At 58.0% G+C, this 12,364-nt stretch overlaps 1 protein-coding gene across 2 annotated transcripts in view; it reads right to left on the reverse strand.

Moving 5' to 3' along the window:
• The window catches only part of KCNQ4 (potassium voltage-gated channel subfamily Q member 4), a 55,144-nt gene that overhangs the window by 11,367 nt on the left and 31,413 nt on the right, over nucleotides 1-12,364 (reverse strand). For both annotated transcript variants that reach the window (XM_060307150.1, XM_030867728.2), the window contains exons 3-9: nucleotides 12,008-12,134; nucleotides 11,624-11,799; nucleotides 10,844-10,969; nucleotides 10,332-10,442; nucleotides 10,045-10,140; nucleotides 6,957-7,045; nucleotides 5,188-5,349 (exon numbers count right to left, since the gene is read on the reverse strand). In XM_060307150.1, coding sequence (XP_060163133.1) covers nucleotides 5,188-5,349; nucleotides 6,957-7,045; nucleotides 10,045-10,140; nucleotides 10,332-10,442; nucleotides 10,844-10,969; nucleotides 11,624-11,799; nucleotides 12,008-12,134 — 887 coding nt within the window. The remainder of the gene's footprint in view (nucleotides 1-5,187; nucleotides 5,350-6,956; nucleotides 7,046-10,044; nucleotides 10,141-10,331; nucleotides 10,443-10,843; nucleotides 10,970-11,623; nucleotides 11,800-12,007; nucleotides 12,135-12,364) is intronic.

Below are 12,364 nucleotides of genomic sequence, written 5' to 3' on the forward strand. Positions count from 1 at the left end.
AGGATGCGAGCCCTGACAATATGAGGACAGGGCGGCCCCTGCAATCCAGCACGCTGTTTGCTGGCCCAGGACCCCCTCAGCACATCCCAAAGATTCCAACCAAAGTTTGAGGTTGGCTCTCCCAAACTTTCCTCCGCCGAGCTGTTACTTCAGGCTCTCTTCATGCTGGCAAGCACCCCCCAACCCCGTCCGTGCAGCCCCTCCTTCTGTCCTCCACTCTTCCAAGGGGCAGAGGAAGAGAGGGGGGCCGAGAAGGCCCTGACACTCAGCCAAGGGCCCAGAACTCTGGACCTCTGTGACCGGCACATCACTCCAATGGTGTTCTGGGGGAAGGGGGTGAGCTCCCTGTCACGAGAAGTGTGCAAGACTGAGTTTGCACTCAGCAGGACGGATAAAGGAAGGGGGTGGGGGCTTGCCCTAGAGGTCTTGAAAGGTCCCTCTCCAGCTCTGATCTGTGATGGTTGAAGGAGCTTCCGGCGTGGTTTGTGGGGTTCTGTAACCTTCCAGCCAGCCAGAGACCCTGGACTCCTCTTCAAGGTAACAAGGCACTGTTTTCCCAGGGGCGGCCCTGGATTCCAGCTCCTTGGGCAGCGCCCAGAAAACGGCTCATGTCAGCCTCTTTGAAGCCTAAAAGCTCAAAGAAAATGGAAAGAAACCTGGCACACAGTGGACATCGAAAGAGCTCCTTCCCTCCCTGGCTCCTCAGAACACACAAGGTCCACTCTGACTGCCTGAGCCTTTTCAGCTCTCAGCCACTTCAGGTGGCGGGCTCCAGTGTTACCTCCCCTATTTTACAGATATGGAAGGGGGTGACTCGGCTTCCAGGTCATAGAGCTCCTCTGGATGGAACAAGGCCTGGAACCCAGTTTTCTGTGACCGCAGAGACTATGTTCTTTCCCTGGGGCAAGCCGCCAGGATAGGGTGTCGGGCAGTGATGCTCAGGTGGGGGCTGTTTTGCTCACCAGGGGACATTTGGCTGGAGACATTTTTTGTCGTCACTCTGGGGGGTGCTCCTAGCATCCAGGTAGAGGCCAGGAACGCAGCTAAACATGCTGAACAATGCATGTGACAGCCCCCAACAATAAAGAATTTTCTGACCCAAGACATCAATGGCGCCAGTGAGAAACTGATTGCAGCGTCTGTTGGTGTCTGGGGGATAGATGTGTGGGCTTGACTGGGGCTTCCCCGTGCGAGAGGGTAAGCTCGGGGCACTGGCTGCCCTCTGACTGCTCTGCTGGACCCAACCCCTGTGCTCACTCCCACAGGGATTTCTTTAAGGACTCCATCTGCCTGCCGAAGGCCAAGCTCAGCGGTGGAGGCGTGGCGGGAGGCAGCCTACCCCTACTGGTGCTGCATACAGCCCCTCTCTTCAGGACTGGGAAACAGCACATGGCTGGCCTCGCCCTTCCTGCCCACCACACCCACACATCCCAAGGAATCTTGCAAAGGGGCAGATCTGACCCAGAGACTCCTTGGTTTTATCCTCCAGCATGTGCCCCTGTCCTACAGCCATGGTTTCCAAGCTCATATCATAACATACCAAACTGCATGAGGCCGACATTTATATAGCACTTCCTCTGAGCCAGGCACGGTCTGAACGGAAGCAGACCCTACGATCGTCCGCATTTTACATGGGAGGAAATGGAGGCACAGAGGGCTTATGCCCGAGGTCCCCTAGCCAGGCTCAGATCCAGGACCCATGTTTCTAAGAAACACTGCTTCTTGGTAGAGCAGCCAGGAGCTCCGTCACCCATCTCCTCCTCATGGGTCCCCTGATCCACAAGGCTCCTGATGCACTTTGGGAAACCCAGGACTCTGTAAGCCCAAGCTGCCAGGCAGTGCCAACAGTATGAAGCTCACACGGGGCCCTTGGCTTCTTCGTGACCCAGCCTCGGCTCCCGACCTCCACGCTGGGCTGCCTGTTCTTTGCCAAAGCCGCGCTCTCTCTCACCCCCTCCCCTTGGTGCGCGTCGCTTCCTTGGCCTGGAAGGCCCTCCCTCACACCCACTCCTTTGGGGGCCTTCTCCGGTGAAATGCCTGACCCAAGCTCCACAGGCCCCCTGCTTCTGCCTTCCGTTGTGCTCATCACACCGAAGAGCAGTTACTCTTTGCAACTCTCTAGGCACAATGCTTTGTTCATCATTGTGTTCCTAGTGCAGGGCCTGGCACAGGGCAGGTACCCAGGGATGTAGTGGCTAAATGAGGCAGCTAAAGAACTGGGCTCTGGAGTTAGCGAAGGAGGTGCCAATCCCAGCTCCTTCAGGCGTCTGCTAGGATCTAGGTGGTCAGCGGGGAGCCAGGAAGCTAAAGGCCCGGCAAAGGTCAGAGTGGGAAGGACCCTCAGAGAGCCTCTAGTGCAATCTGCCCATTCCATAGATGGGAAACTGAGGTCCAGAGAAGGGAAGCAATTCGGCCAAGATCACGCAGGGGGGTCAGCGGCAGAGCCAGAACTCATCCCAAGGCTCCTGTACGTGTCCCTCCTGGCAGACTGGGCACCAGACCTGGCAGACTGGGCACCAGGCCCTGGAAGACTGGGCACCAGACCTGGCAGAGGCATCCCCAGGAAGGCGAGGGGCTCATCAGGGCCCCAAGGCAGATGGCAGGCGGCAGGCACATGCACCTTGTCTCTGGCCCATCCTGTCCGCCTCTCCAGCCCCAGAACTGGGTGGGGCAAGGAGGAACGGCAACAGGAGAAGGCGAGGGGGTACCTCGGTCTCCAGCTGGCGTGGATCCGAAAGAAACTCCGTTTATTACTAAACATCTGGCTGGAAAGTTGAGAACAAGACACAAACAGAGGTTAGTGGGAAGGAGGCAGGTGGGCACAGCATGGGGAGCTGCCAGGATGGGGCTGGCCTCCCGTGGCTGGTGGGAGAGAAGGACCCCCCAGCTCAAATCATCCTCCAGCCCACGTGCCCAGAATGCAGAGGTTCTCCAGCTTTGCATAAGGATCTCATGGGGAGCAGAATTCTGTGCCTCTTTTCCAGAGATGCTCATTCCGTGGGCTTGGGGAGAGGTCCAGTATCTCTGCATTTTGAACAAATGTCCCATGGGATGCAGACGCAGGGAGTCAGTGGACCATGCTTTGAGAACCACTGTCTTAGCACCTCATCACAAAACCCATAGAGAGAGGTGCTGGCCCTGCAATGCCACCCCTCAGGAAGTCCTGCTCCGTGTAGCCCTGGGAACGTACTCAGCCTGGATCCACCCACAAGCACCACCAAAGGTGTGGCCAACCAGGGGTGTGTGTGTGTTGGGGAAGGGGGTCCTGTCTTGGGCACCCACCCCACAGGGCCCAGAGAGCCAAGATTAAGGATATGGCCATTTGGCCTGAGGCTGGTGCCTGATCTCCTAGAAATCCCAGCTCAGCCCCTGGCGTCCCTGGGAAGAAGGGACACTCCAGCACCAGCACCATAAGCCCCAGCCACACAGACACTGCAGGGCGGACAGACACAGGCCGGAAGTTAGTGATGGCCGAGCTCTCGGCAGTCATCTGTTCCTAGGCCTCGGGGGGCCAGAGACCCAGGGCAGCTGCGGGGGGTGGTACCAGTACTGGAGTCCAGGATAATCTCCATTTTCAGTGTCTTCCTACTCAGGCAGAGTGAGACGAGAGCGAACTGAAGCTACAGAGAGCCCTGGCGCAGGCCGTGGGCCGTGGTGCTCAAATGCCAAAACTTCTGAGTTTCTACCTGTCAGCTGTGGTTGGGTGGGTGTGGGGATAACACTGTAGGACATTCAGATAGTGACAAAGGATACAAGTGGGGCTGCACCGTGGACCCTCTTCCAGTGAACTCCCAGCCTACGCTGGCCAATCACGCTTCCCTTCCTCCCAGAGACCTGGAGGGGCTCTCCCTCTCTACCCACTTCCTGTTCAGCCCCTGGCCAGAAGTGCCCTCACTGAGACCGGAAAAGGAATTCTGCTCCCAGCATCCTCTGCACCAGAACCCCCTCCTCCCTGTTCCCCAGGCCCTTTTAGCCCAGAAACCCAGAGCCCCTGATCAGCCTAAAAACTGCTGATTTTCTGCCCAGAACCCAGAGGCTCAGAGTAGCTTGATGACTTTCTCAAGGACACGCAGCACCAGGCGGCGGAGGCTTTCAGGGCACCTCCACCTTCCGATCCCCGAGTGGCTCACCTCTTCTCCCCTCCCTTGTTCTGGGCCTGGGACTCAGAATCACACCTGAGGCTCAAGGACCAGATGTCCACCTGGCTGATTCAGGGATGATATGTAAAGATGAGACAAAACAAAGAGATGGGTAGGCAACGGGGTGATTGTGGTGGCGGGGGGATTGAATCCTTGACCTCAAAACTACACCTCTACGGGAGAAGCTGCTTTCCCATATTGTGAGTTAGTGGGCCTCCCTTACCCAAATATGCCTGAAATTCCACTATTTATGAACATTTACGTGAGGGTAAGCATTGTTCTTTCTTTGTTCTTCTTTCAAGATGCAAAAGCTCCAGGAGAGGCAGGTCAAGGGGAAAGAGACTGTTGGGACAGCAAAATGTCCCTCTGTAAGGAAGAAAGACATTGTGGGAGAATCCCAGGAGGACCCTCTGGGATTAGCAAAGCTGTGGACAAGGCTTGCACACGACAAGAGCATTAGTCATTGGTTGAGTTTACATAGGCCCTACAGCAGTTCTTAGTCACAGAGCTCTCTTTCCAGGTGGCATCTCGTTCCCGAGAGGCGAGTTCAGCGTCAAGCCCCTTCTAGAGGAACATGCTGGGGGAGGGGGGGTTCCTGCCCTCACACCCCAGTATGGTGTCCACGATTACCTGAGCTGTAAGCACCTGTGGCCAGCGGCCTCCTCCTCTCTCCAGCTTCCCGGGAGGGATGGGAGTGCAGGGATGGAAGAGTGAGGGGGACGTGGAAACAGAGAAAGAAAGAGGACAATGGAATGAATGGAGGAGGTGATGGGAAAGGATGGTGTGGACATCTCCCCCACTCAGACCCTTGGAACCCAAGGTGACAAAACGATGAGTCCACTCTGGCCTCTCCAGAGAGACCCTCGTTCTGTACCTGTCTGACCCTCTGATGACAACTGGTCCAGGCCTCATGACAAGGCCTGGGAGTCCCCAGCACAGGCCCAGACACCCACATAGTGGCTGGAGGCAGGTCTGAGAGAGGATGAGACAAAGAATGGAAGAGGAGGAGGAGAAGCAAGAGGAGGTGGCAGCCCCGGGGGGCCCCTACCTTTCCCCAGGGCAGAAGTAGGTGCTGCCCGGCCGGTGGCAGGTGGCAACGGGCGGGTAACGGGAGGGCGCTCCGTCGGGTACTGGCGCCCGCCGCACCTCCAGGGGCCGTAGGCCCCCGTTGCGGGCCCGTTGCACGTGCTCAAACAAGAGGGCCAGCTCTCTGCAGGACAGGGCACCGTCAGCAGCAGGCAGGGCCCTGGCACCGCCCCCTCACCCAAGGGCACTGAGCTCCTGACAGATCTTGCCACGCCCTGCCTCTCTGGAGGTGCTCGGCAAACACCCCAGGCCCGCGTGGGCAGGGGTGGGGGTGGGAGACTAGCCTTCCCCCCTCTCTCTCTATACTCAGCTCCTGGGAAACCCTCAAGGGTGCCAAGTATGACAGTGCAGGGTGGGCGCCACTCGAGGGCGCCCTCCCAAGGGGGCAGGTGGGAGCTCAAATCCACCTCACTCTCTGCTCAGCAAGCCGAGCTCCTGGACGTGGAGCTGTGCCCACCCGGAGGCCAGCAGCAGCCCTGAAATCCTCGCCCTCCAGATCCGACTGGATTTTAGGGGGAAACTGAGGCTGAGGAGGGCGACTTGATAGTGCAGCCCAGCTTCCTCCTCCTGCAGCACTCACTCTTGCCACTGGGCTCTTGGAGACCAGATTGAGGGCTCAGCTTCTTCTTAACTCTCAGGCTTTCTTGTTTCTATAACAAACTTTCTTGTTTCTATAACCCGAGAAGGATATCTCCTCTCTTTGTCCTCTTTGTCTATTGTATGGATGAGGAAACCAAGGTCCAGGGAAAAGGAGGATCAGTGGACCCAGAATTTCCAAACCAAGCTCTGTTCCTCTTTCCAGAGGACCCAAGACCACCTTCCCAAATCTTTCCTCCCCATCGCACACATCATATTTCTAACAAACCAGCCCCTGCCCCACTCCCCAAGGCCTGGCCTTGAGTCCTTAGGACTGCTTCTAGAAAGGATGACTCCTTCTAATCTAACCGGCATCCCTGTCTCTAAGGTGGGAGCTTGCCTCTGCCAGGTGGAGAGATGGGGGGAACCAGTGTGATTCTGGGAGCCCCTCCTTCCCAGCCCCTTCTCTCCTGCTCCTCCCCTGGAAGGCCCCTGGGGCTGAGAGGGAGCGGGGATGGGGGCAGCCAGGTGTAGGGGTGAGTGGGATCACGCAACAGCTGCTCTTGGAGAACTAATGAGGCAAAAAAGGCACCGGCAGAAACGCTGAGCGCAGCAGCCTGGCCCCGCCTTGCTCACTGCCCGCCTGCCCACGGGACTGAGCCGCTCTCCAAGGTCTTCATTCCTGCCTCAGGGCCTGGCCAGGCACCTGGCCACACGAACCTTGGTGATGCTATTAATGATCCCCTGTGTGGAGCCACCCCCGTGCAGTCTTACCCCAGCCTGGGCCAGTGGGGCGAACCCACTTCTGGGCCCTAAGGCTGCTGCCTGGGACAGTAAAATCAGTTACGCATGGGGGTGCTGGGCTGGGTGCTCGTACCCAACATGGTAGAGCTGGTGCTCTACCCAGCTGCAATACGCCAGGCTGACGAGCGCTAACACTGCCCCCAACTCAGACCGCGGGGAGTGAGCTGCCTGGGCCACTGCCCTGAGCGGCAACAACTCTGGGTGACATAGGATCTACAGGGCCAGCCCCAGATGCTCCCATGGGAGCTGTCACCCCTTTGCCCCCCCACCAGGGTTGAGTCCCAGCCATTTGTCCCCAAGGGGCATTACTACCAGCCACCCACCTCCCCTTCCCCCTGCAGTAGGACCTACTTGAAGGACGGGAGGATGCTGTCATAGTAGTACCAAGTGGCTGTCAGGTAGGCCCGGCTCGTGTCGGTGGAGTACAGGCGCCATGCAGCCTGGTGGTGTGGAAGAAACGGGAAGGAGGTGGTGGGGGACAAGGCATCAGAGAGGCCTCTCAGCCCCCCACCAACCCTCTGCCCCCAAAAGAACCCAGTCCTCAGGCCAGTTGAAGGGTACTCAGAGCCAGAGGCCAGTTCCAACTCCATAGCCACCAGCAGGGCTAGAAGGAGGCCTGGAGAGAAAAGACTGCCCCAAGGTGACGCACAGTCAGCATCAGAGCCAGAGGCCTTGGAGCGTGGGAGTTAGGAGCTGCGGTTTTGTCATCAGGTAGCAGTGGGTTTCCAATCCCAGCTTTGCCACCTACTCATGTGGGCAAATTAAGTAAATGTGCAGAGCCTCAGGTTCCTCATCTGTGAAACGGACATAATACTACTTACCTAACAGAGTGTTGTGAGGACTAAATGGGCAAATGTATATTAAATGCCAAGCGCAGTGCATGGCACATAGCAGGCACTTAATACCTAGTTCCCCCCCTTTTTTTAAACATCTTTATTGGAGTATAATTGCTTCACGATGGTGTGTTAGTTTCTGCTTTATAACAAAGTGACCAAGTTCCAGTTTCTGCTTTATAACAAAGTGACCAAGTTCCCCCTTTAAACACTCCTGTTATCCTGTTACCACAGCTGATAAATATCTATTCATTGTGTATTTGATTAACGTCTTTCTCTCTCCTTAGACTGTAAGCTGTGTCTTGGTCAGCACTGTATCCTCTGGCACCTGATGGGTGCACTGCAAGTGTCTGGGGAATGAACACTGACTGAATAAACCATTGTTACTAATAATAACCCCACCCCCTCCTTCCCAGCTGCCTGTCACTGCCCATGGGATTGACGAGGGGAGGAAACAGCATCACCTACCAACCCCTCAGCACCCATGAAGTTGCAGGGTTTCCTCTGCGGCAGGAGGGATGACGATCAGACAAGAGGAAGGACAGTCCCTCTCCCCCCAGGTAAAGAGAAGAGCCAGGTAGGGACTGTGAGTGGGGTAATCAGTGAGGGCAAGAAGGCTTGGGAGGTGCTGGGCAGGAGGAAGCAGAACTGGACCCTTCTTTGGGTGCCTCTTGTCCTTAAGGGATGGCCCACTGCTGACCTCACTGGCCAGGCACCCTCCCAAGACAGGAATATTTTTACTTCCTGCTTGCCTAGGCCCCTGGCTTGGGCTGGGGAGCAGCTGCCAGAGCTGTCTCATTAATTATGGGCACCACAATACCAGCTGTCTCTCGGCCCGGCCAGTGCCAGCCGCCTGCCCCTACAATGCCCCTCGGAAGGCCAGCTCCCAGGGAACAGCAGCCATTGTGCCCCAAGGGATGCTAAGAAGGAAAGGTTGGGCTGGTGGCTGGAGATAGTAGAGATGGGAGGGGGGGTTCCACCCTGGGGAGGAAAGCTACGGGGGCCTTGAGTCAGACCTGGGCTGGGGGGTCAGAGCATGGCCAGCTGGGGAGCAGGCCGAGGCAGGCTGTGCATAGGTGCCCTGAACTATTTCTCGCCGAGGTTCCTCTTGCACAAGGCTGAGTCATGGAGTCACAAAAAAATCAGAGTCTTGCCTCAGCCCGTGCCCCGTCGGAATGCCTCAGACAGTGGGGGAAACTGAGCCCACACACTCCTGCTTTTTTCCCACCCGTCTGGCTGTTCCTCCTCTGCCTCCTTGGCTGGCTCAACTCTGACCACCCAGCCACGAAGTGCTGAGGTTCCTTAAAGCCCAGCTCTGGACCATCTTCTCTTCTCCTTCTGTCCTCTCCCCACTGGGCAAGCACTTCATTACCATCTGCACACAAGGCCCAGCACATTCCTCACCTCGGCTGCACACCAGTACATCAGTGATCTCCTCAACATCCCCCCTCGGGGGCTCAGAGGCCCCTCAGACTCTGCGTGCCCCAGCCAAACTCACACTCTTCATGCCCCCAAGTCTGGTCCCCCTCCAGTGAGGAGGGTCATCCACCATCCAGTCAGGCAAGCCAGTCACCCTGCCATCTCCCTCTCCCTCACTCCTGATGTCACCAATTTCACCTCCTAAATACGCAGCATCTGCCTATTTCCTTCCATCTCATCTGTTGCTACCCTAGTCCAAGTCACCCGCCTTGGACTCACCCAGACTGTTCCCAGAGCCTCTTATCTGCTCCCTCCACACACCCAGGTCACCCTCCAATCCACTCCCCACCTTTCAGAACACATATCTGATCATGTCACCCCTTCCTCCTGCCCCGTACCTGTTAACGGATCCTCATTGTTCTTAGGAAACTGTTAAATTCCTCTCTCTGGCCCTCAGGTCTAGGCCTTGCCCACTTATCCAAACCCTTCCACTTGAGCTTTCTGTTCCCGTCTCAACTAGCTTCCTTCCTGTTCATCAAACACACCCTGCTCCCTTTCACCACGGGACCGTTGCACACGCTGTTCCCTTACCTCGAAGGCTTCCCCCTTCACCTCTTCACCTAGTTAACTCCTACCCATCCTCCAGCTCTCTGCTCAAGTGTCAGTTTCCCAGTGTAGTCATCCCTGAGTTCCCCTTTAAGGTCAGATCAGGCCAGGTCCCCTGTAAAATGCTCTTCAGAGAACCATTTCTTTCTTTCAACGTGTTTCTCTCGGTTTGTAGCTACAACATTCACTTGTGGGAGCGCTTGCGGGGTGAATTAAGGTGTCGGGGGTAGAACAGGCTTACTGATGACTGCACAGCTGATGGGTGGCAGGACTGGGTTTCCACTAGGGACCTAGGGCCTCTTGTCCAGTCTCCACTCCACTTCAAGCCATGTAGAGTTGGGGTTGCAGTGGGTCAGTGGGACAGCTCTGGCTAGCCCTGAACTGGGCATGTGGTGCAGGGAGAAATTTCTGACAATCTGAGCCAGCGTCCTAGCTCTGTCCCTGACTTGGCATGTGACCCCAGAAAAGTCACATCTCTCTGAGCTTCAAAGTGGAGTCATAGTTGTGAAGCTGGGACACGAGGGTCATCATACAGAGCTGACACACCAATTCAGTTCAGGGGCTTCCTGGGCGTCCTGTACCTGGATGAGGTTGGCTGCTGGCATCCTCCGCTTCTCAAAGTGCTTCTGCCTGTGCTGCTCCTGCACCTTCAGGGCAAAGCCGGAGCCAAGGATGCCCTAGGAGGATAGGCATGGTTCGCGGAATATGGTGATGGTGGGGACAACAAAAGGCAGCAAAGGTGCCCCCACCTCTGCCCTTCTGAGGTGCCCACCACCACTCATGCAAATGCTGGACGGGGCTTAAGCAGGATCTGTCCCCAGGACGCCCCCGCCCAGGGCTGGGCCATCCTAAGTGGAGGGGGACTCACGGCAGGCAAGGCAAAGAAGGAGACGCCTAGTAAGGCGAAGCCAGCAGCCAGGACCCTGCCCAGCCACGTGTGTGGTGTCTTGTCACCATAGCCAATGGTCGTCAGTGTAATCTGGGAACACAAACAGGTTACCTGCAGGGCTGGTTACGGGGGCCACCCACAGGAGCTTGTTGGGTCCCAGGCAGGTGGGAGCCTGATCACAAGGGAGGGGGCCTCCATGGTTGCCCACAGGGACTGGTCACAAGGACTTGTCACGGGGGCTGGTTAGAGGCATAAGTGGATTCTCCGCCTCCCCCGTGCTGGTGGAGGAGAGGGGTACAGGTCACAAGGGCTTGATGTAGGGAACTAGATGGGGTCACATGCTGGTCCACTGGAGGACTAACACAGAGGCTGGTCACGAAGGTCCCAGCCTTAGTCGAGAGGACAGGGACAGGCCCCTAGGTCGGGGTCACGACGATCAGGCCGGGGAGGGTCCCAGGGAGAAGGGCGGCCCTGCACAGACCCTCACGCACCGTCCCCCACCAGAGCGAGTCGGCGTAGGAGGAGAAGTCGGAGTTGGCGTCCTTCTCAGCCAGATAGACCAGGAAGGAGGCGAAGATGAGCACCAGAAACCCGATGTACCAGGCGGTGATCAGCTCCTGTGGGGTCAGCAAGGGATGAGACCATACACCTGGCACAGGTGGGGAGGTGGACGGCTCCCAGAATGGCCTATGGGAGGCGTTCTGAAAGGGGATAAGAGTACCCACCTCTCGGAAGTCCCTGGAGGTGGCTCTGCCTGCCTTTCTTTCTCAGCAACTCCCTTCAAGGAGACCCTGCCCCGCCTTCAAGGAAGAGCGAGGCCCTCACAAAACCTCAGAGCACGCCCCGGCCCTGCCCTTGACCCTCCAGGTTCCACGCTCAGACCTCCGCCCACAAGCCCATCTTGCACCGCCCCCCAAGCCCCACTTTCAGGCTTCCATCCCGCCCCACATCCTGTCCCGCCCCAGCCCCACCCTCAGACCCCGCTCCAGCTCCCCACTTCCCTGTAAGCGTAGACCCCCAAACCCGGAAGCTTCCAATTGAGACTCTCAAGCCCTGCCCTTCAGGCCCCGCCTCCTGGCCTGGTCCTGACCTCCCCTCCAGACCCCGCCCTTGCCCCGCCCCCCGAGGTAGCCCCTGTGGCCTCGCCCGCGCTGGGTCCCTGGTCTCCCCTACCACGGCCCCGCCTCCGCTCGGCCCCGCCCCTCCAGCTGCCGCACCAGCTCCGCCCCGGACGCGCCCCCGGACGCGCCCCCGGACACGCCCGGCCTCACCTTGCTGTGAGCGAGAACCACCGAGCCCAGCAGCTTCCAGGTGCCGCCGCGGCGGTCCATGCGCACCATGCGCAGGATCTGCAGGAAGCGCATGCTGCGCAACGCAGACGTGGCAAAGATGTTGCCCTGCGTGCCGGCGGCGATGACGGCCACCGAGGCCACGAACACGATGAAGTCTGCAGGGGCGGAGAGCGGGCGAGGTCATGGCCAGCGCCGGGGAGCCAACCTACCCTGTGCCTGGACCCGAGGTTGGGGGTTCCTGGGGCCGAGGGGGCGATTGGGAAGGTCTGTTGAGTCTGTGTCAGCAGCCAGGGTCCTGGGGTCAGGGTGTTAACCCTGGGGCTTGGGAGTCAAGAGTCAGGCGGGGCTGGGTAGGCCCATTACCGATGACACAGAAGGGTTTTCTGGCAAAGCGGAAACGGCCCTGCCATCCTCGGTAGCGGCAGCAGCATCCCGCGGACCAGATGCGGATGATGTACTCCAGACCAAACACCACGATCATCACGAATTCCTGTGGGACCAGGGGCCTGAGTTCTGGTCCCCACTCTTCAGGACCGGGGTCTAGGTCACACGGCACCCACCCAGCCCGGAGTCCCTGGGTTAGGGGTACTAGGATTTCCTCAGACCACCTCTCCTGGAGGTTCTTACACCTGGATGGACCTGAGGAGGATTCCAGAAGGAAGTGGCTTCTTCCATGTCTTCCAAAGAGACTGAAAGCCCAAATTTATCCTCCCTTGCTGT

The sequence above is a fragment of the Globicephala melas genome, chromosome 1 (assembly GCF_963455315.2).
Source record: "Globicephala melas chromosome 1, mGloMel1.2, whole genome shotgun sequence".
Taxonomy (NCBI): Eukaryota; Metazoa; Chordata; class Mammalia; order Artiodactyla; family Delphinidae; genus Globicephala; species Globicephala melas.